We start from the raw sequence: 21,245 nt of genomic DNA, 5'->3' as shown, positions 1-21,245 counted from the left end.
AACTTCCATCTATATATCGACCTTATTTCCCAAGTTTCAGTCATTTAATGGAAAAAAAACTTCCATCTATATATCGACCTTATTTCCACAGTTTCAGTCATTTAATGGAAAAAAACTTCCATCTATATATCGACCTTATTTCCACAGTTTCAGTCATTTAATGAAAAAAAACTTCCATCTATATATCGACCTTATTTCCCAAGTTTCAGTCATTTCATGGAAAAAAAACTTCCATCTATATATCGACCTTATTTCCACAGTTTCAGTCATTTAATGAAAAAAAACTTCCATCTATATATCGACCTTATTTCCACAGTTTCAGTCATTTAATGAAAAAAAACTTCCATCTATATATCGACCTTATTTCCACAGTTTCAGTCATTTAATGAAAAAAAACTTCCATCTATATATCGACCTTATTTCCACAGTTTCAATCATTTAATGAAAAAAAAAACTTCCATCTATATATCGACCTTATTTCCACAGTTTCAGTCATTTAATGGAAAAAAAAACTTCCATCTATATATCGGCTTTATTTCCCAAGTTTCAGTCATTTAATGGAAAAAAAACTTCCATCTATATATCGGCCTTATTTCCAAAGTTTCAGTTATTTCATGAAAAAAACTTCCATTTATACATTGGCCACATTTCCAGTTTCAGTTATTTCATGAAAAAAGAAAAATACACACTTAAATTGCTAATGATCGGTTCATTAGTTTAGGAGTGGATCTTCTACATACAGATATATAAAGATATACAAATACTTGACTTTATATAGACAGCAATTTCACTTATTTATATAAGTTGTCTTTGCCATTGCTTTCCATTTAAAATATTGCATTTTAATAAGAAACAATACTGTATTTTAATGTTTACTTCATATTATTCATGTGTGTATAAATTAGAGCCACACTTACTTAGACGTTAAGATGTTCTGTCAACCATGTGTTTGTGATTTTACACCACTGATTTTTACACTTTACCTTTGAGAACTCTACCAAACTCCTCTACCAATTTTGGGTATAAACACTTGAATTTTTAGATAAAGTTTAAACTCGTTTCTGTGCAACCAAGCCTGAATTAATAAAAATAAGTAATTATATTTTGGACTAATCAGAGTTTTTTCTGAATTTATTCATAATGGCCTTTCTGGGAGCCACCTTGATCCATAAAAAAACAGATTTTTTATCAACTAGCAGTTCCGCCGGGTTTTGCTTGGGCTCTATGTACTGTTCATAACTATGTGCATATATATATATATATATATATATATATTAAGAAGTGTGAATATGTATGGTAATGCCTTTCTATATAATAGGTTTCCTTAACTACCATAGAGAAAAGTTGGTAGAGACCAAAGACGTCAAATTTGTTTTAACTTTGACCCCAATTTTGACTCCTTAACATTAAATTAAAATGTTTGACCCAGGACCAAGTAACCAACATCTAAAATTTCAAGTGTTTAGACCCAAAATTGGTGGAGGAGTTTGGTAAAGTCTGCAAAGGTCAACTCTGTAAAGTTTGATTTCTTGCCAGACAAATTTTCGCCCAAAATCTGATTAAAAAGCTTGCTGCATATCTGAATACCCTTTATGTAAAATTTCAAATGTTTAGACTCAAAATTGGCTTAATAGTTTGCTAGAAACTGCAAAGGTGAAATCTTTTGAACTTCGACCCCTTGGTAACTAAATTTTCAGAAAAAAAAAAGACGATTAAAAAGCTTGCCCTGTGTCTAAATACACTTTATGTAAAATTTCAAATGTTTAGACCTAAAATTGGCTGAGTAATTTGGTAGAGACCGCAGAGGTCAATGTTTTTTTAAACTATGACCCCAATTTTGACCCCTTAACATTTATATTTTTGGGCTCAAATCAAATTATAAAGTTAGATCCATGTCCAAGTAACCTATATCTAAAAATTCAAGTGTTTATACCCAAAATTGGTAGAGGAGTTTGGTAGAGTTCTCAAAGGTCAAATCGTTTAACTTTGATACCTTAACAGCCAAATTTCAGACCGAAAACCGATTAAAAGATTTTCCCAAATCTCCATACCCTGTATGTCAAATTTCGAGTCTGTAGACTGAAAATTGACAGTTATTGTGTAGGGAAATGTACACAAACAGACACGCAGACATTTTCACTTTTATAGATATATAGATAATCAGTTGAAATGGAGTTCCCGGACTGGTGTCACTTGCCGCTCCTCTTTGGGTCTGCTGCAATACCTTAATTCACACAGACATTAGCAAACACACAGATGCATCTGCTCCACCCTGTGCTACAATGATATTACAAAGGTAAAAAAACAATAAAAATACTATAGTAAATGTCTTTATTTAATATTTAATTATATACAAATGATAAACTTGTCAATTATTGATTGAACAAAATACTGCTTTAAACGAAATATGAAAGGAGAGAAGGAAAAAACCCATTAAATTGTTATTCTACAAATGTGATTTGATGGACTATACCCCCCCCCCTCCTCAACATACCACCAAGTCAAGATACCTAGGGAAAGGACTCACAAAAAATTAAAATATCACAGGAAGACATACAAATGCATTCAGATACACACACAGACAATCATTTCCAAAAACACACAATAACATCAGACAAACACACAACTACTCACTACATGTACACTCCAAGCAAATTGATTGTGTGGCAAAAATCTTACTAATTTGTTGTTGAGAAAAATTTCTCTGCGATTTTTCCATTTAGTGTTCAGCAATTCAGCAAAGTATGAAGATCGGCTGGACAAAACAACCCGATGAGCATGGAAACATTCGTTGTGTACAATGAACACCACATCCGAGTATGTCACATCCTCTAATAACCTAAAAACACAGAAAATAAATATTTATTCAATGAAACTTTCATATTAAAGCAACCAAATTTTGATTTTCTTACAAACTTTAGGATCAAGAGACAGGCAGAATTTAATGCTAAAAACGTCACTTTTAGTTTTACACTGTTTTTTAAATTTTATTTTCAGTTCATTTGTAAGCAATTGTTGCAAGATTAGATGTGTAAGCAATAAACTTAAAAATGCAAAATTCCACCTAAAGTTAAACAAGAAAATGGAATTTTCCATTAGAGGCCAAGTCAGAAGTTATGGTTGGCCAGAAGTTGTATCATGGAAGGAAAGCTAGAGAGTTTCTATCTTAGAGAATAAGTTATCAGACATGGTTTGGTTTTTGAGTCTTCCATCAACTATTAGTCAAGCTTGTAGTTCATCTGCATATATTACTGTAAATTACGTCAAGAAGCAAATCAAACCCCAGAGCAAATAATGGAGCTATTTGTTATTCTTTTTATTGATCTCATTATTCCAGAGAGAGAGGGGGGGGTAAAGGTTAGGGGAAGAAAAAATCAACATCTCTGTGACTGCTGCTGTCACTACGAAAATTGTCATTTTCCACTGAGCAATGGTTTACATGTGAATGAGATGGACACCTGTTTCTATCTAGAATATCGCGTCAACTATTATGAACAATTGCGATTGACAGGAACTCACCACACACTGCTACAGCTCACTTATTACTACAATAACCTGACACATGTTTGAAATGGAGAATCTGCAGGTTTAGTTAAATAAAAATTAAATAGACAAAAATGATGTATTTTTTATTTTACATATGTTTATATAGTTGCATGTACTGGATTCACTTATAAACAAATGAATAGATCATTATGAATTTAAGAACACAGCTGCTATGCGTAAGAATACAAATGTGAGCCTTGTTAAATTTAGTTTCATGAAAATGGAACAAAGATGGGATGGAAGTCCTTTGTTAAAATTCATATACTACATTTCAGTTTCTTTGAAGTATTTTAAAGATCTTAGGATCCTTTGAATTTCCATTTCTTCTTTAGACCACTTAAGCTTAAGACTTAAATTTCAAACGTTTTTTAGAGTCAAAAGCATGTAATGAATGTTGATCAAAATTGGAGTAAGGATTCTAGACATAATGTTTAGTAGCATTATATTTTGATGATAATCTTTATAAACTGACATAAAAGTGGTACAAACTGTTTTGAGAATAAATTTTTACCCATTCTTCTAGTATTTAAAAAATGAATACATGTTTTTGAAACTGCAAGTTTATGAAAATGAAAAATAATCTAAAAAATAAAAAAATGCTAAAAATATTCTAAAATATTAATTAAAAAAATCATCAAAAAATTCTTTAAAATTTTCTGCCTTTCTTCTTATTTTAAGGAATATTGTATCATTTTTAATTTATATAATATTCCTTAAAACAAGAAAAATGGAAAAGAAAATAGAGATGATGTGAAGTCACAAGTGTGAATGTTTTCAGCACATGAAAATAAGTGGATAAGAAAATGTTAGGATCTTGAAGTGGAAGGTCGGAGTATGGATGATGAAGAAATTTCTTTATATACTTTCATTTTCATTTTTGCAAGGATCATTTACTTTGGGGAATATTTCATGAAATTATGTTATGCTATTTTTAACCAATCAAAAACAGCCATCACCAAAATATATAAAACAAATGTTGACTCTTTTCTTTCAATTTTTAATCTTTGATTTGTAGGAGGAAGATAGAGGAAAGAGAGAGAGGGGGTCCATTATGACAATAATCAGATCACATAAGTATTCATGCATGTTTGTTTGAAAGCAGCAGCTGTAACTGCTGGTTGTTGTTGTTACCATAAACTTTTACACAAAGCCAACAAATATTGTGCGTCAGAATTGTCTAATCAGCATGAATTCCTCCACCATAGCGATTCATTATACCTGCCAGATTGCAAGTTTATACCCCTAATATCAAGAGCAGAAAGATTTAACTATTATATACGATGTTGGGTAAGGTTTAGCCCAGAACACACAAATAAATAGTGCTTGCAGATGTGCAGAGGCAATGTTGTTATCCCTACTCCATGGATTTATGACTCCACATGTCACATCTTTGCTTGCCACATACAGAGTCAGAATCGACCTAAAGATGATTCTTGTTATCCAGATAGTTTTTATGAATTAATTTATGCTGATGACACTACCATTTATGGTAGCATATCTAAGAAAGTAAACGACCAAGTTCTCTCCAATTCTCTCTCCTCTGATCTTGAGCAAGTGGTATAATGGTGAAAGGAGTGGCTGGTTACTTTTAATGCATCTAAAACCAAGCTTCTCTCTTTACATCATCAACGTTCTGATCCACATCTGGCATTAATTGAAATGAATGGCTCTCGTCTTGACCTTTACTCCTGATCTTAAATGGAACACATACATCAAATCTGTTGCTAAGGCCACTGAAAAAATAATGAGATCCTTCTATCAATCCAATAGATATCTCACTGCTGATGCAATTCTCTGTCTATATAAGAGCCAGGTACGTCCAAGGATGGAATACTGTTGCCACATCTGGGAAGGAGCTGCTAGAAAGGACTTGTCCTGCCTTGATAGAGTTCAAAATAGACTTTGTAGCCTCGTAGATGTCCTTTTCTCTTCCCTGCAACCTTCTGCAACCCTGCAGAAGAGATGTTGTGAATTTGTCTCTGCTTTATCGTTATTTTCATGGAAAGTGTTCGACTGAGCTTCAGTCTATGGTCCCCCCCTCGCCAAACTTTCACAAAAAACCACTCGTCTAGCTGAAAACATTATCAATAATTTCCCCTACTCTTTATCTGTGCCTAAACCTAAACGTAGATTCCATGAACAAAGCTTCTTTCTTAGAACTGCACGCCTGTGGAATTGTCTTCCATTTTCCTACTTTCCGGCTCACTACAATATGGTTCTTCAAGTCTTACATAAACAAGTTTCTGATGAGCCGTTCCACTTAACAAATTTACTGAATTTCCATTACTAATGATTACTATATTGTCTAATTTCTACTGTACACTCTTTAAACCTTATCCTCGAGTAGCCTCTTGGCCTTGATAAAAACGATAGCGCATTGCCATTGATGATAGTGAAAAAGGGCTGAATAAGGGGGTTGCTAATTGCTGTTGTTTGAAAGCAACATCAATTGGAAATTTTATCTAAACATTTATGAAAATATGTTGGAATTTCCAATATTTAATAATTAAAAAAACAAAACAAATAATGACCCAATGGATCATGGTAACTAATAAAACGAGAAAAGGTATGAACTCCCTCATCCCTTCCATTTATGGGTTAAATAGTTCAACTGTTGTTCTAACAATTACAAAATAAAACGTTTTTTAGAAAAATGCTTCCCATCATTGTTAAGGTTGATATGAAACAAAATAAGCAAGTTATCAGAAATTGTTTGCAGTTGTTAACAGTTACAGTTTTGCCAACAAAAACATTAGTTTTTTCGTGAATTATAACAGAAAGTATTTTTTTATGCATTTTAAAAATTGGCTAAAAAATTTCAAATATACAATTAGTTTTACTTGAAATTAACCTTTTACAGCTAATGTATGGACACACTATACTAGCTGTCTTGACCCGACATTGTCTGTAAATTTATTTACTTTAATTTTTCTTATATTTAGTTATTTTTTTATAGGATTTCAAAGCATAATTAATAATATTTTTAAATAGGATTTCTAAGAATAATTAATAATATTTTTTAAATAGGATTTCAAAGAATAATTAATAATATTTTTTAAATAGGATTTCAAAGAATAATTAATAATATTTTTTAAATATGATTTCAAAGAATAATTAATAATATTTTTTAAATAGGATTTCAAAGAATAATTAATAATATTTTTTAAATATGATTTCAAAGAATAATTAATAATATTTTTAAATAGGATTTCAAAGAATAATTAATAATATTTTTAAAATAGGATTTCAAAGAATAATTAATAATATTTTTTAAATAGGATTTCAAAGAATAATTAATAATATTTTTTAAATAGGATTTCAAAGAATAATTAATAATATTTTTTAAACAGGATTTCAAAGAATAATTAATAATATTTTTTAAATATGATTTCAAAGAATAATTAATAATATATTTTAAATAGGATTTCAAAGAATAATTAATAATATTTTTTAAATAGGATTTCAAAGAATAATTAATAATATTTTTTAAATAGGATTTCAAAGAATAATTAATAATATTTTTTAAATAGGATTTCAAAGAATAATTAATAATATTTTTTAAATAGGATTTCAAAGAATAATTAATAATATTTTTTAAATAGGATTTCAAAGAATAATTAATAATATTTTTTAAATAGGATTTCAAAGAATAATTAATAATATTTTTTAAATAGGATTTCAAAGAATAATTAATGATATTTTTTAAATAGGATTTCAAAGAATAATTAATAATATTTTTTAAATAGGATTTCAAAGAATAATTAATAATATTTTTAAATAGGATTTCAAAGAATAATTAATAATATTTTTTAAACAGGATTTCAAAGAATAATTAATAATATTTTTGAAATAGGATTTCAAAGAATAATTAATAATATTTTTAAATAGGATTTCAAAGAATAATTAATAATATTTTTAAATAGGATTTCAAAGAATAATTAATAATATTTTTAAATAGGATTTCAAAGAATAATTAATAATATTTTTGAAATAGGATTTCAAAGAATAATTAATAATATTTTTAAATAGGATTTCAAAGAATAATGAATAATATTTTTAAATAGGATTTCAAAGAATAATTAATAATAAATAATTACAGGGTGCCCCCCCAAAAAACGGGCCCCAACTCTAATTAGGTCCTGTTGCTTAGTGTTTTGTCCGAATGAAATGAAACTTTGGCCATAACTAGTTTATTATATTCAAAACATCACATCAAAACACTAGGGTCTTTGGCCTTTTTTCTCCATTCTACAGCATATGTTCTAGATGGCCTCCATTTAGATTTTGTTTTTTTTGGGTCACCTTGTATATAAAATAAAAGTAGTAACAAATATTTAATTTTCTGTCAAACTGAAATTAATCCTGCATGTGCTGTATTATAAAATCAAAAGAAAACATAAACCTGTAACATATTATTAAAGGAACAATTCATTTAACACTAGCATGGGTGCCCGGTGTTGTCCGGGTGTTTGGAGGTGTGTGTTGAGCAAAAACAAAACAAAAATTGTGGTAGTTGAAACGCAGGCTCGAACCCATACCGTGAAGGAGGAAAAGAATGGGAAAAAACGTGATGTCTTTGCTGTTACGACGACCACCAAAGTGACGTAGATTTAAATTAAGGCTAGACAATCGAAAAGAGGGGATGACCTTTGAAAATATCGGCAAAAAAGTGACCCTTCCCTGTAGAAAAGTGCCCAGTTGAGGGTGAGGAAAGTAATGTCTTTAACCAATTTTTTCGGTATTTGTCGTCTGAAGGGTTGAACTTCAAACGATTCTGATCTTGTGAAAATCTGTCGCCTCTGTCGAAAGTTTTAGACAGACATGCAAACATACATACATTTATATATTGGTAGGTTAAATTTTCGACCCAAACCGATTAAAAAGCTTTCCCTATCTCTGAATACCCTTTATGTAAAATTTCAAATGTTTAGACCAGAAATTGTCCGAGTAATTTGGTAGCGACCACAGAGGTCAATTTTTTTTTTTTTAACTTTGACCCCTATTATGACCCCTTAACATTTATTGTTTTGGGCTCAAATCAAGTTATTAAGTTAGATCCATGTCCAAGGAACCTATATCTAAAATTTCAATTGTTTATACCCAAAATTGGCAGAGGAGTTTGGTAGAGTTCTCAAAAGTTAAATCGTTGAACTTTGACCCCCTTACCAGCCAAATTTCTGGCCAAAAATGAATCACAAAGATTTTCCCAAATCTCCATACCCTGTATTTCGAGTTTCGAGTTTGTAGACTGAAAATTGACAGAGTTATTGTGTACACAGACAGACAGACACTTTCACTTTTATAGATATACAGATTGCATATGAAATTAGTATATTAAAAAGAAATGGCCTATGAAATAATTAAAGATGTTAAAATCATTTAGCGGCTTCAGTGTTTTAGTATTTCATTTTTATTTTCAACTATTAAACATTATATATCATTAAGAATAAATTACATAATTGTTTATGGAAAAACTGGAGTACATTTTTAAGCTAACAATTTAACACTATATCCAAAGTAGGCATGTACAAGAAATATTAAGAAAACACATGAAATAATCAACTCTATTACATAATATGCCTGGAACTTGAACACATGGTAGACTGAGGCAGATCTGACTTGAGTGTGTAAGAAATGATCTGACTGCATGCAACAGGACTGATATGAATCTTTTAAATGCAGAGCAGGCATGAGACATTGCCTGGTGTTGCTTAGTATGTGTTCACTTGCAGGTCATTAAATAACAAACCAGGATTATTATGATGATTCAAATTCATAGGTGACTGTTAGTGGATAAACAGAAAATCAGGTTAAGCTGGCGTCAGTTGGAGGTCAAATCGACCTACTATGGAAATTGATAGAAATATGATATCATATGACATCAAAGAGAGAGTGAGTAAAAGAAGTAGGAAGTTTTGTTTGGAAGTTCCAAGCGACATGAGAAGATATAACTTAAGAATCAAAGAAACCTGTTGCCTCAATGTGTTTCTCCACCTTTCTCTTAGCAGAGGAGAAGGCTACAGCAACAGCCAAATGAAATCGTTCATCTCTAAATCCAGAATTTAGTTATTTTCTTTTTGTTTTTGTGTCAAATTTATCTCTAAAGTGTGAATGCACCCCTGTGGAGATTTCAAGAAACAATCTTGAATGAAGTGTCGTCAGTTTCAGAGGACTGCTGTGGTTGAGTGTTGAAGACACAAGATTTAATTGTACTTTTATAATTTGTTGACTTGCATTTGATAACATGTTTTATTTGATTGTGACATACAAAACATTAGACCTCTCATTTAGAGAGGAGGTAACGCAACATTATTACTAAAATTCGCTACTGATAATAGTGATGGCATCCATTGTAAGTAGCATTTGTTGCTGATAAAGATTAGAGCCATCTAAAAATATTCCTAGCTAAAATAAGTATTTAAAAAAAAAAAACTCACGTGAAATGTGTTATTGTTGTTGTAGAGAACACAGTGGAAAGAAAATATGAATTAGCAAGGCAGAGTCAAATATCAATTCATCATTGATTACAAATTTTAAGAAATAGATTATCTTCATTTTATATCAACAGTTGAAATTCAAATTTACCTTCTCAAGAATTCTTCATAGATGTCTCTTCTTAAGATTTTTGATGAAATTACATGGAATGACTTCAACATATTTCTTATGTCATTGTTCAGGGCACCATATAGACATCTTTCACCATCAAATGTATTTGCCTCACATCGTGCACCTGACACAAAGAATATAAGGAAAATATACTGCATAAAGAAAACTGCTTGTTTCAAAAATATAAATGCACACCTTTTGTGGTTATTTACCTGAAATTAAATGAAACACTTTTATCACAATAAACATTAACATAAATCATAGCTGCACAGAATAATTTTAAAAGCAGTTTCAGTAACAAAAGAATTTGAACAAATTTTATTTGCTTTTCCACTATATAGTCAGATCATAATTGCATACATATTAAAAGCTGTGGGGTATATGGTTAAAAAAAAAAAATGTACCGGGCGTATCTGCATCGCTCTTTGGGAAAAAAGAAAAGAGTCGTGAACATCTTCTCTTGAAAAGTATTTTGTATTGCTGATGTTCAGATTGTGCAGTGTGACATTGGTGGCGAGAGGCCAGGTGCGGCCAATTGGAAAAGAAGAGGGCAGAAACGTGCTGTTGTCGAGAGAGTGACTCACTCCTTCCCGAACCCCAGAACCGAATCCTGATTGTAACGCTAGAAAAGCACAAGTGTAAAGTGTTGCAATATTTGCAAACGTGCTAGTTGTTGCATATCACCTGGTAACATTATTGTGGACAATTGGTGCAAGTCGGCTGTATGCATGGAGCTGGCTCTCATATAATGATAATGACCTCTGGTCATGTACTAGTGATTTGATTGTTCCAGTCTGCCATTTTAGATTAAAACCACACACATTTGCCGAGCTCAAAATAAAACTTTCAAGAAACAACGACACACTCTTGTAAGGTTTACATGTTGATTTGTATCTGCAGAAAATGAAAACAGTAAACTAAAGGAAGTGGAGAGGCGCTTACCAACAGCCTAGATCTGAACATCAAGAATATATAAGCTGAACATCAAGAATATATAAGCTGAACATCAAGAATATATAAGCTGAACATCAAGAATATATAAGCTGAACATCAAGAATATATAAGCTGAACATCAAGAATATATAAGCTGAACATCAAGAATGTATAAGCTGAACATCAAGAATATATAAGCTGAACATCAAGAATGTATAAGCTGAACATCAAGAATATATAAGCTGAACATCAAGAATGTATAAGCTGAACATCAAGAATATATAAGCTGAACATCAAGAATGTATAAGCTGAACATCAAGAATGTATAAGCTAAGGTTCATTAAAAGAAGGAAGTGAGCCAGACAAGAAGTAGGACTTCCATCTCTGGTGTCACTTTCTATAAGGAACAAATAACTCATCTTCCAACACAACTGTAGTAAGAGTTGTGAGGAACAGGTTTTTATGCAATCGATAAAACAACCCTGATTGTCAGTCGAAGGGGTGTGTGAGGACACTCTCCAGTATTCAACAACATGATCAAAACAGTTCAAGCTGTAGATATTACCGACTATAATTCAAAATTAACTAATCATGACATTGTATTATTTGGATTCTTTGAACTAGCGTTCTTGTCTTGGAGTATTATATGCACAATGTTTAAACTGATGTAACTTCAGACCTTCTTCAGGCGTATCTTGTCATATTTGGAAATGATTTTGTCGAACCTGAAAATCTGCATGAAATTTTGAATGGAACTCCATGGGGATAGCAAGCTCTCATTTTGTAAGCCATGACTGGGTAATTTGTAATTGTATCTTTAGTATAATCTACACTGAGAATTGAACCTTCACCCTTGAGTGAGTCACTTAGAATTGAATTTTACCTAGTACTTTATCCTTTAAGCCACATTTCAAAAATTTAGAAACATAAACGATGCTGCTAGGAACTGACGAATCAAATTAATTCACGTTCTGCTACCAACCAATCAGAAACCAGAATTGCTTCAAACCTTTCTGTAGCAATTTTGCATGTTTTCTTCATATTAGCATGGGAAGAATCTTTTGCTCTGTGGATTCCAACTCGAGAACTGTCTACTGCGAACCAATCACCTCCCAGGACTTGTGTAGAACAACGAACCATCGAAAACTGTTCTGTCTACTGCAAACCAGTCACCTCCCAGGACTTGTGTAGAACAATAAACCATCGGAAACTGTTATGAAACTAAACATGGCTTACACTTCTAGAGGTGCATCTTTATTTTGATGGATCCGAATCAAAATTTTGAATTGTGGCAAGTGAAATTTTTAGGATATCTACGAATTCAAAAGCTACACAAAGTACTTCAAACACAACCTGAAAACAGAAACGACCCCAACTTGATTGAAAAGAACGCAACTGTCTTTGCAGAATTAATACAATGCTTAGATGATCAAAGTCTATCACTGGTAATGAGAGAAGCCCTGGACGATGGCTGCAAAGCATTGAACATATTGAGAGAGCATTATTCATTGAAAGGAAAACCCAAAATTATTTCTTTATATACTGAACTGACCGCTCTAAAACGAATGGAAGCTGAAACCATTACAGATTATAAAAGCTGAAACGACTGCAAATTCTTTAAAAATGTCTGGTGAAGTTATTAGTGACAGTCTGTTAATTTCCATGGTCCTCAGGGGATTACTGAGTGATTTCAAGCCATTTACCACCGTGATAACCTAGAAAGAAAAATCCATGACTTTTAGCCAATTCAAGGTAGCACTCAGAAATTACGAGGAAACTGAAAAAAATGATCACAGAAAAAAACGAATCTACAAATATCATGAAATTTAAAAATGCACACATAAAAGTATCAAAATTAAATTATACCCATGCCGGGAATAAAAACTGCAACTTTGCCAAAAACAATTTTTCTCCTTATAAAAGTACAAAAATTATTTGCTATAATTATGGACGACCTAATCACAACAGTTTCCAAACAAGACTTTAAAGGGCGACTCCATTAAAAATGTGGAGAGCTCCGTTAGCGAACATACATTTTTATTTTCATGTATGTTTAACGCTTCAACAAACAATAATAATTTTCTTGTCGATTGTGGTGCAACGCCACATGTGATTACAAAGGAATCTGATTTTATCAATTTTGATCCCAACTTTAAGCTACAAAATCATTTTGTAGAACTAGCTGATGGCAGTCGAGCAAATTTTGAAAAGAGGTGATGCTAAAATCTTGCCAAGGAACAATAAAGGTGTTTCTTTATTCTAGAAAACGCTCTTCTAATCCTGAAATTTAAACAAAATATATTTTCTGTACAAGCTGCCATTAAACAAATATAAACTTTAGCTCCAATAAATCAAAACTGGTGTACCCGAATGGAACTGTATTTGACATTAAAGAAAATGGAAGACTATATTATTTAAATAGTGTAGTCCCATCGAAAACCGCCTGCCATGATCTAAAGACATGGCATAAAATTCTTGGCCACTGCAATATTCCTGATATCAAAAGTTGCTGACTGTAGTTGATGGAAAGAAAATAAAAACCTCAAAAAACTTTAACTGCAACGTTTGTGCGCAGGGAAAAATGACAAACTATCAAAACAAGATACCAGACAAGAAGGCCAAGAAAATTCTATCACTGGTTCATTGTGACTTGAACGGTCCTGTGGAACCGATGGCCAGAGAACATTATAGACATGTGTTGAATTTCATAGATGACCATTCAGGTTTAATAATGGTTTACTTTTTAAAGAACAAATCTGATACCCTGCTAGCCAGTAAAAAATATTTAGCCGACATGGCTCTCTCCGGTGAAGTAAAGTGTATTCGCTCAAACAATGGAATGGAATTCACTAATAAAGACTTTGAACTTTTACTAATTAACCATCGTATCAAGCATGAAAAGTCAGCCCCTAGATCGCCACACCAAAACGGGGCTGCAGAAAGAGCATGGTGGACACTTTTTGAAATGGCAAGATGTCTACTCATTGAATCAAAACTCCCCAAAGGCCTTTGGATGTATGCACTTATGGCGGCTGCCTATATACGCAACAGGTGCTTTAAGAAAACACTATCTAAAACCCCATATGAAGCTTTCTGTGGTAGAAAACCAAATTTAAGCCGAATGCATGTATTTGATTCAACTTGTTTCATATATATGTGGTCAACAATATGAAAGATTATCAAATCGACTATTGCTATTCCATGGAAAATACGCCAAAAAGCTTTAATGAAGCAATTAATTCAGAACATTGTGATGAATGGAAAATAGCCATGAAAAAAGAAATAGATGCTTTGACCAAAAATAATACCTATACGGTAGTACCTCTCCCAAAAGATAAACATGTTATTTCTACAAGATGGGTCTTTACAAAAAAGACTACAACATCAGGTGTTGAACAATACAAAGCTAGATTTGTTACTAAAGGATACTCTCAGATTTACGGTATAGAATATTTTTCTACGTTTTCACCGACCACAAACCTAACGACAATCAGAATTTTATTGCAAATTGCATCGCAATATGACCTAAACATTCATCAAATGGACGTAAAAAATGCTTGTTTGAATGCCCCAATAGACTGTGAAATTTATATTACCCTTCCAGAGGTATTTATAATGAAAAATAAAAATAGCGTGTGGCGACTTAACAAGTCATTATATGGTCTAAAGCAGAGTGCTCAGTGTTGGAATACACTATTTCATGATTATATGATTAAACAACAATTTAAACAATGCGCTGTAGACCCCTGTTTATATACTCAACACAAAGACGATAAACTACTGATTTTGGTTTTGTGGGTCGATGATATTTTAATCACATCAAATTGTGACATAATGTTGACTGATGTTAAGAACAAATTAAGTAAAAGATTCAAAATGACCGATCTTGGCAAAATATCCTAGATTTTGGGAATAGAATTTACTCAAAGGAAAGGACTTATTACGATGAATCAATCAAGATACATTGACAAAATACTATTAAAATTTGGAATGGGAGAGCGCAAGAAATGCTCAACACTGGTTGAAAATGATATTAATAAAAATATACACACAGAATCTGAAATGATAGATGATAAATTATACCGAGAAATCATAGGAAGTCTTGTATATTTTATGACTGCGACGAGACCTGATATATGCTATACAGTAACAAAACTGTCACAAAAATTTTCAAGACCAACAATGAAGGATTCAAACAGAGCTAAACAAATCCTTCGTTATTTAAAAGAAACTAAAGAACAGAAGTTGGTATTTAGAAAATCAAAAGATCCCCTAAAATTAGAAGGATTTTCAGATTCAGATTGGGGAAACGATGAAGATCTAAAAAGTATATCTGGATATTGTTTCAGACTTTCAGAAAATGGGCCTATTATTTCATGGAAATCTAAAAATCGACAGATTGTATCTCTCTCTACGTTTGAAGTGAAATTTATCGCGATCACACACACGACCCAGGAAGCACTCTACCTTAAAAATATCCTAAAGACCATTTTAAAGCCAGAATTAACTAAAAGCCCCGTAGTAATTAATTGTAATAATCAAGCCAGTATAGTCTTAGCACAGAACACGATAATCAACGCAAGATCTAAGCATATAGGTATAAAATACCACTTCATAAAAAACGAGGTGAAAAAGGAATCCATTATTTTGAATTAAATATCATCAGAACAAAATATTGCTGATGTATTCACGAAACCCGCAACAAGAGTAAAGTTAAAGTGTTTTGCTTCAACATTTGTTTGGGGATTTAACTGAATAATTTTTCATGGGCCTGTATATATATAAATTTCTATATATTGAAAAAAAAAAAAAAAAAGTCGTGGACAAGACGTTAAACTGCATCCATTTTGTTTGTATTAACACTTTAACCTACTAATGCGTAACTAATACATTTACTGAAATAAAAAGAAAATGTAAAAAAAAAGTTGCTTTTTTTTGCAAACATTTTCTTTTTATTTCAGTAATGACAAATAATTTTTGCATCACTTTTTTGCAAACATTTTCTTTTTATTTCAGTAATGACAAATAATTTTTGCATCACTTTTTTGCAAACATTTTCTTTTTATTTCAGTAATGACAAATAATTTTTGCATCACTTTTTTGCAAACATTTTCTTTTTATTTCAGTAATGACAAATAATTTTTGCATCACTTTTTTGCAAACATTTTCTTTTTATTTCAGTAATGACAAATAATTTTTGCATCACTTTTTTGCAAACATTTTCTTTTTATTTCAGTAATGACAAATAATTTTTGCATCACTTTTTTGCAAACATTTTCTGTGCAAATTTTATTTTCGACAAATACTTTTTGCATGCGCATAAATTACAATTGATGTTTATTTTTTGTGCACATTAGTTTTCTTTCTTATTTATCAAAATGTCCTATTTTTTTTGCATTGTTTTAATTAACAAATAAAAACAAACTCTTTTTAAACGGGTACATATTGCATGTATGTTTATTTATATGTATATTTATTTATATGTATATATGTATGCGTTTTTGAACAAAACTGCATAATCAAATTTAAGAAATGGCTTCTTTTTCACATACCCATCCCTTTTTAAGGTGAAAATAAGTTCCATTTTTCTTTTATTTCTCTTCTCTGTACACAGATATATCTGTTTGACATTTGAACACAATAAAAAATGGCGTCTTTTTACATGCTAACATTTTAAGATCTAAATGAATTCTAATTTTGTTATGTATAATTGAATATAGTGTGTGCATGTGATGCGTCTCATGCAGCAGCGTTAGTGCTAAGTTCTTGCTTGCATGCTTTTCACTTCCAGCTTCTGCCGCTGGCTAGCCTTTAAGTGAATAAGAAGCAGAATACGAAAGCCTTCTCTGCCAGTATAATTAGCCTCTCCAGTGTTAAGACCTCTGACATGCCTCCTTGTGGCCACACACGGATACTGGTGCCTTGCAGCACCAAGCTAAATGTCAGGGGATTTCAGAGTAGCAGGGGGTCCCAGAGGTGCTATGACATGGCCCACCAATCGTGTGGACACGCCCTGACACACTACCACCCCTGCTCCACTGCCTTGTGGGTTCCTTGGCTGGGATAAGGCTAAGAGAAGGAAAACTCTGATTTTAAAATATCCCAATAGCCAGACGGACTGGCTATGAGGCGGTTAACAAACATATAAACTGTTTTCTTGTCCGTTGCAACCCCCTTTCCCTGATATCGCACATCACCCCTACAAGTGCCGCAAAGGAAGGTTTTGGGAGCCACAGTGTGTGGGGTTCCTCCTGGCAAATTGATGCCCACCCTAAACAAATTCATACGCCAATGGCTTTTCCTTCTTTCCCCTGGTTTGACTCTTTTTTTTCTGGGAAGCATGGACTTGGTAAATGCAACTCAAACGGCCGCCTGCTGTTAGGACTTTGCTCAGAATTTGAGCTATTCATTACCAACACTCAGTTCCAGCTTCCAAATAGATTTAAGACTATGTGGAAACATCCTCGATCTCAGTATTGGCACCTTCTAGACTATGTCATCGTCCGCAAGAAAGATAAAAAGGATATCCATATCACTAAATCAGCACTAAGTGTAGATGACTGTTGGACTGACCAGCACACGTGCTAAATATACCACCAGAAAGAAGCCCAAATTTGAATTAAAAAAGCAATCTCGAAAAAAAATATAAACTCCCAAAACTTCACCTAACAGAGGTAAAAACAAAATACCAACACACCATTGAACAATAACTTTGTATAAACCCAACCAATTCTTGCAACCTGGAAAAAGAATGGTTGTCAATCAGTATGATCATTAATGAATCAGCTAAAGTCACAGTCGGTTTAAAGAAAAAGAAAAATTAAGACTGGTTTGATGAAAACTGTGCTGAAATTAATCAACTCATTCAAGAAAAGATAAACGCTCACCACGCTCATGAACAAGACCCTCGAAGCCGGCATAAAACCAACATCTACAGAAACCACAAAAAACAGTGTCAATCAAAATTACGGGAACTAGAAAACAAATGGTGGCAGCTGAAAGCTTTAGAATTGGAGGGTTTTGCAGAAGCCCGCGACCTTAGAAATTTCCATGCTGGTGTACATTTTTGGCCCCATCAGATCCTCCATCGGAACACTCCTTGCAGCAGACAATGCCACCATCCTCAACGATCCACAATCAATTCTGGATCGTTGGAAGGAGCATTTTACCACTCTACTCAATAAAGAATCTTCTGCAGATGAGGACTTTCTCAAAATGGTCCCACAGTACCCAGCGCAATTATAGATGAATGCCCCACCATCATTTACAGAATTTCTAATTGTAATGAAGCAAATGAAAGTAAATAAAGCTCCAGGGCCTGATAATATCACTCTCATTCTAAAATGTGGGAAGAACGTCAAGTACCAAAGGATTTGAAAGACGCAGTAATAGTAACCATCTTCAAAAAGGGTGACTGAAAATCATGTGGCAATTACCGTGGGATTGCCCTTTTGTCCATAATGGGAAAAATCTTTGCCCGCATACTACTGAATCGCTTGCTGCAAGTCACGGAATCCATCCTCCCAGAATCTCAGTGCGGCTTCCGTGCCTCTTGGGGAACAATAGATATGATTTTCTGTGCGAGACAGCTGTAGGAGAAAAGCAGGGAGCAACAGAAACCTCTCTATCTTGTATTTTATGACCTGCAAAAAGCATTCGATAGTGTTCCAAGAGATGCAATGTGGAAAGTTCTCAAGCAATTTGGTTGCCCAATCCACTTTGTAGAATGCATCCAGGCACTGCATGACGACATGTCAGGATATGTATCGCACCAAGGCAAGGAAACAAAAAAGTTTTCAGTTACCTGTGGACTAAAACAAGGTTGTGTCCTTGCACCTAACCTTTTTTCCTTATATCTTGCTGCAATGTTGCACAAACTTCCCCCAAATAACCCGGGGGGTGGACATTAGGTACCGATATGATGGGGGACTTTTCAAGCCTGCTAGATTAAAATCTCAAAGCCTTGTGAAATTCCAACACATCACAGAGCTTCAATATGCAGATGACAACATGGTCCTTAGCCATTCCAAGGAAGACATCCAGAGATCCGTAAACAACTTTACAGCAGTCTACCATTGCTTTGGACTCTCTGTTAATATTGGTAAGACAAAAGTGTTAGCACAACTAGTACCCAATACCATCTTACAGGACGTAAGCATTGACATAAATGACACTCGTCTTGAGCAAGTAGATCAGTTTCCATATCTCGGTAGCATAATATTGGAAAAGTGCTCGAATGAGAATGAAATAGAAAGCCGAATTGGCCTTGCCTATGGAGCTTTCGGTAAACTGATGAAGTGCGTCTTCAATAATAAACATCTTTCAATAAAAACTAAACTCATGGTATACCATGCGATTGTTATACCTACGCTTCTGTATAGGTGTGAGACCTGAACTATATACCAAAGTGATCTCATTAAACTTGAAAAATTCCACCAACAAAAACTTGGAGCTATACTGAACATCAAATGGTATGACTATGTAACCAACACAAGCGTTCTTGAGAGAGCAAACAGCTGCAGTATTGAGACCACCACCATGAGGCACAGACTCCGTTGGTTGGGCATATCCTCAGAATGGATGAAAACAGGCTCCCTCGACAAACCCTGTACTCAAAGTTAACCACAGGAAAAGGACCTATCGGCCACCCTCTACTGCGATATAAGGACCAACTTAAATCCACCCTAAAAACACCAGATTTGATCTTCACATCTGGGAAACAATGTCTCAGGATCGGTGCCTGTGGCACCAATCCATCATACATGGTGCCAAAGGATACGAGGCAGAAAGAAGAAGACTGGTGAAGATCAAGAGGCAGGCAAGAAAAAATCGTGCTGAACGATAATGCCCCCTGCCAAGCATTGCTTGTCTTCTCTGCCCATGCAAATTCCACACTCAGATTGGTCTGAGAAGCCATCTGCGATCCAAACACTGTGGGAAGAGGAAACTGAAATCCTCGGATACGAGAAATCAGCCGACGACGAATTGAATATAAAAATATATATTTAGTTTTGAGCAGAATGAATATAAGGGACTTTCCCCATTATAAAAAAATAGGGGGGATGTTACAATATTTGTGCACTATAATGAGGTATGATCCCGCACAGTCGGGAGATTCTATTTATAAACGATGCTGCTAGGAACTGACAAATCGAATTAATTCACATTCTGCTACCAACCAATCAGAAACCAGAATTGCTCCATAAATATTAAACCTTTCTGTAGCAATTTTGTTTTCTTCGTGTCAGCATGGGAAGAATCTTTTGCTCTGTGGATTCCAACCCGAGAACTGTCTACTGCGAACCAGTTACCTCCCAGGACTTGTGTAGAACAACGAACCATCAGAAACTGTTCTGTCTACTGAAAACTGAAAACCAGTCACCTCTCAGGACTTGTTTAGAACAACTGTTCTGAAACTAAACATGACTTACACTTCTAGATAATGACCATCCTGGTAACAAAAATGGAGAATTAACTTTTTTAACAAGTTATATTTTCTAAGATCGTTTTGGATTCTTAACATCTAAGAAATGGATTTTAGTTGATTCTCTGTGAAATAAGGATCATTTTTAGGAAAAAAATGAATATAAAATTGGGGAAGAATTTAATAATTCTTTACAAATTATTTTATGTTAAACTTCATCATTTTATTTAAGATTTACTTTTCTTTCATTAAATCATTTAATTTGCTATGTATACGTTTTTCAGAATTTTGTAATAAGAGATGTTCTTACCATAAATAAGTAAAATAACAAGCATAAATCATGATGTAATGGAGATTATGCAGTTGTCTGTAATCGATATTATATTACAAACTTTTGATTTGTATTCTTATCTCATTTGATTTCTCAAAAGAAAACAAAAAATGTTGTTGTCTCACAAAATCTATATATTGTAATTGCTTTTGAAAATTGATTCTAATCAATTTTCAAAAGCAATTACAATATGTAGATATAGTCTGCGTCAGATCAACAAAGTTAAATGACATTGAATCTGAGCATTACTCAGATGGGTCACATTTGGGATTACTAGATTCTGTAAGCAAACAATTAATCTGTGTATAAATGGTTACCAGCCTTGTTGGGTGACAGACTAGCATCTTGTCATAGGGACTGGTTCAGGCCATCTGTTCTGCTGTAAAACCAAGGATAAGCACAAAG

At 33.2% G+C, this 21,245-nt stretch overlaps 1 protein-coding gene across 1 annotated transcript in view; it reads right to left on the bottom strand.

Annotated features, from left to right (window-relative positions):
- The window catches only part of LOC145265429 (ankyrin repeat and BTB/POZ domain-containing protein 1-like), a 188,295-nt gene that overhangs the window by 139,813 nt on the left and 27,237 nt on the right, over positions 1–21,245 (bottom strand). Inside the window, exons 4-5 of the mRNA XM_080121262.1 lie at positions 10,132–10,276; positions 2,680–2,839 (exon numbers count right to left, since the gene is read on the bottom strand). Coding sequence (XP_079977388.1) covers positions 2,680–2,839; positions 10,132–10,276 — 305 coding nt within the window. The remainder of the gene's footprint in view (positions 1–2,679; positions 2,840–10,131; positions 10,277–21,245) is intronic.

This window comes from Euprymna scolopes, chromosome 40, assembly GCF_053919585.1.
Source record: "Euprymna scolopes isolate OS-2025 chromosome 40, ASM5391958v1, whole genome shotgun sequence".
Lineage (NCBI taxonomy): Eukaryota > Metazoa > Mollusca > Cephalopoda > Sepiida > Sepiolidae > Euprymna > Euprymna scolopes.
This window is presented reverse-complemented; position numbering and strand designations above follow the sequence as displayed.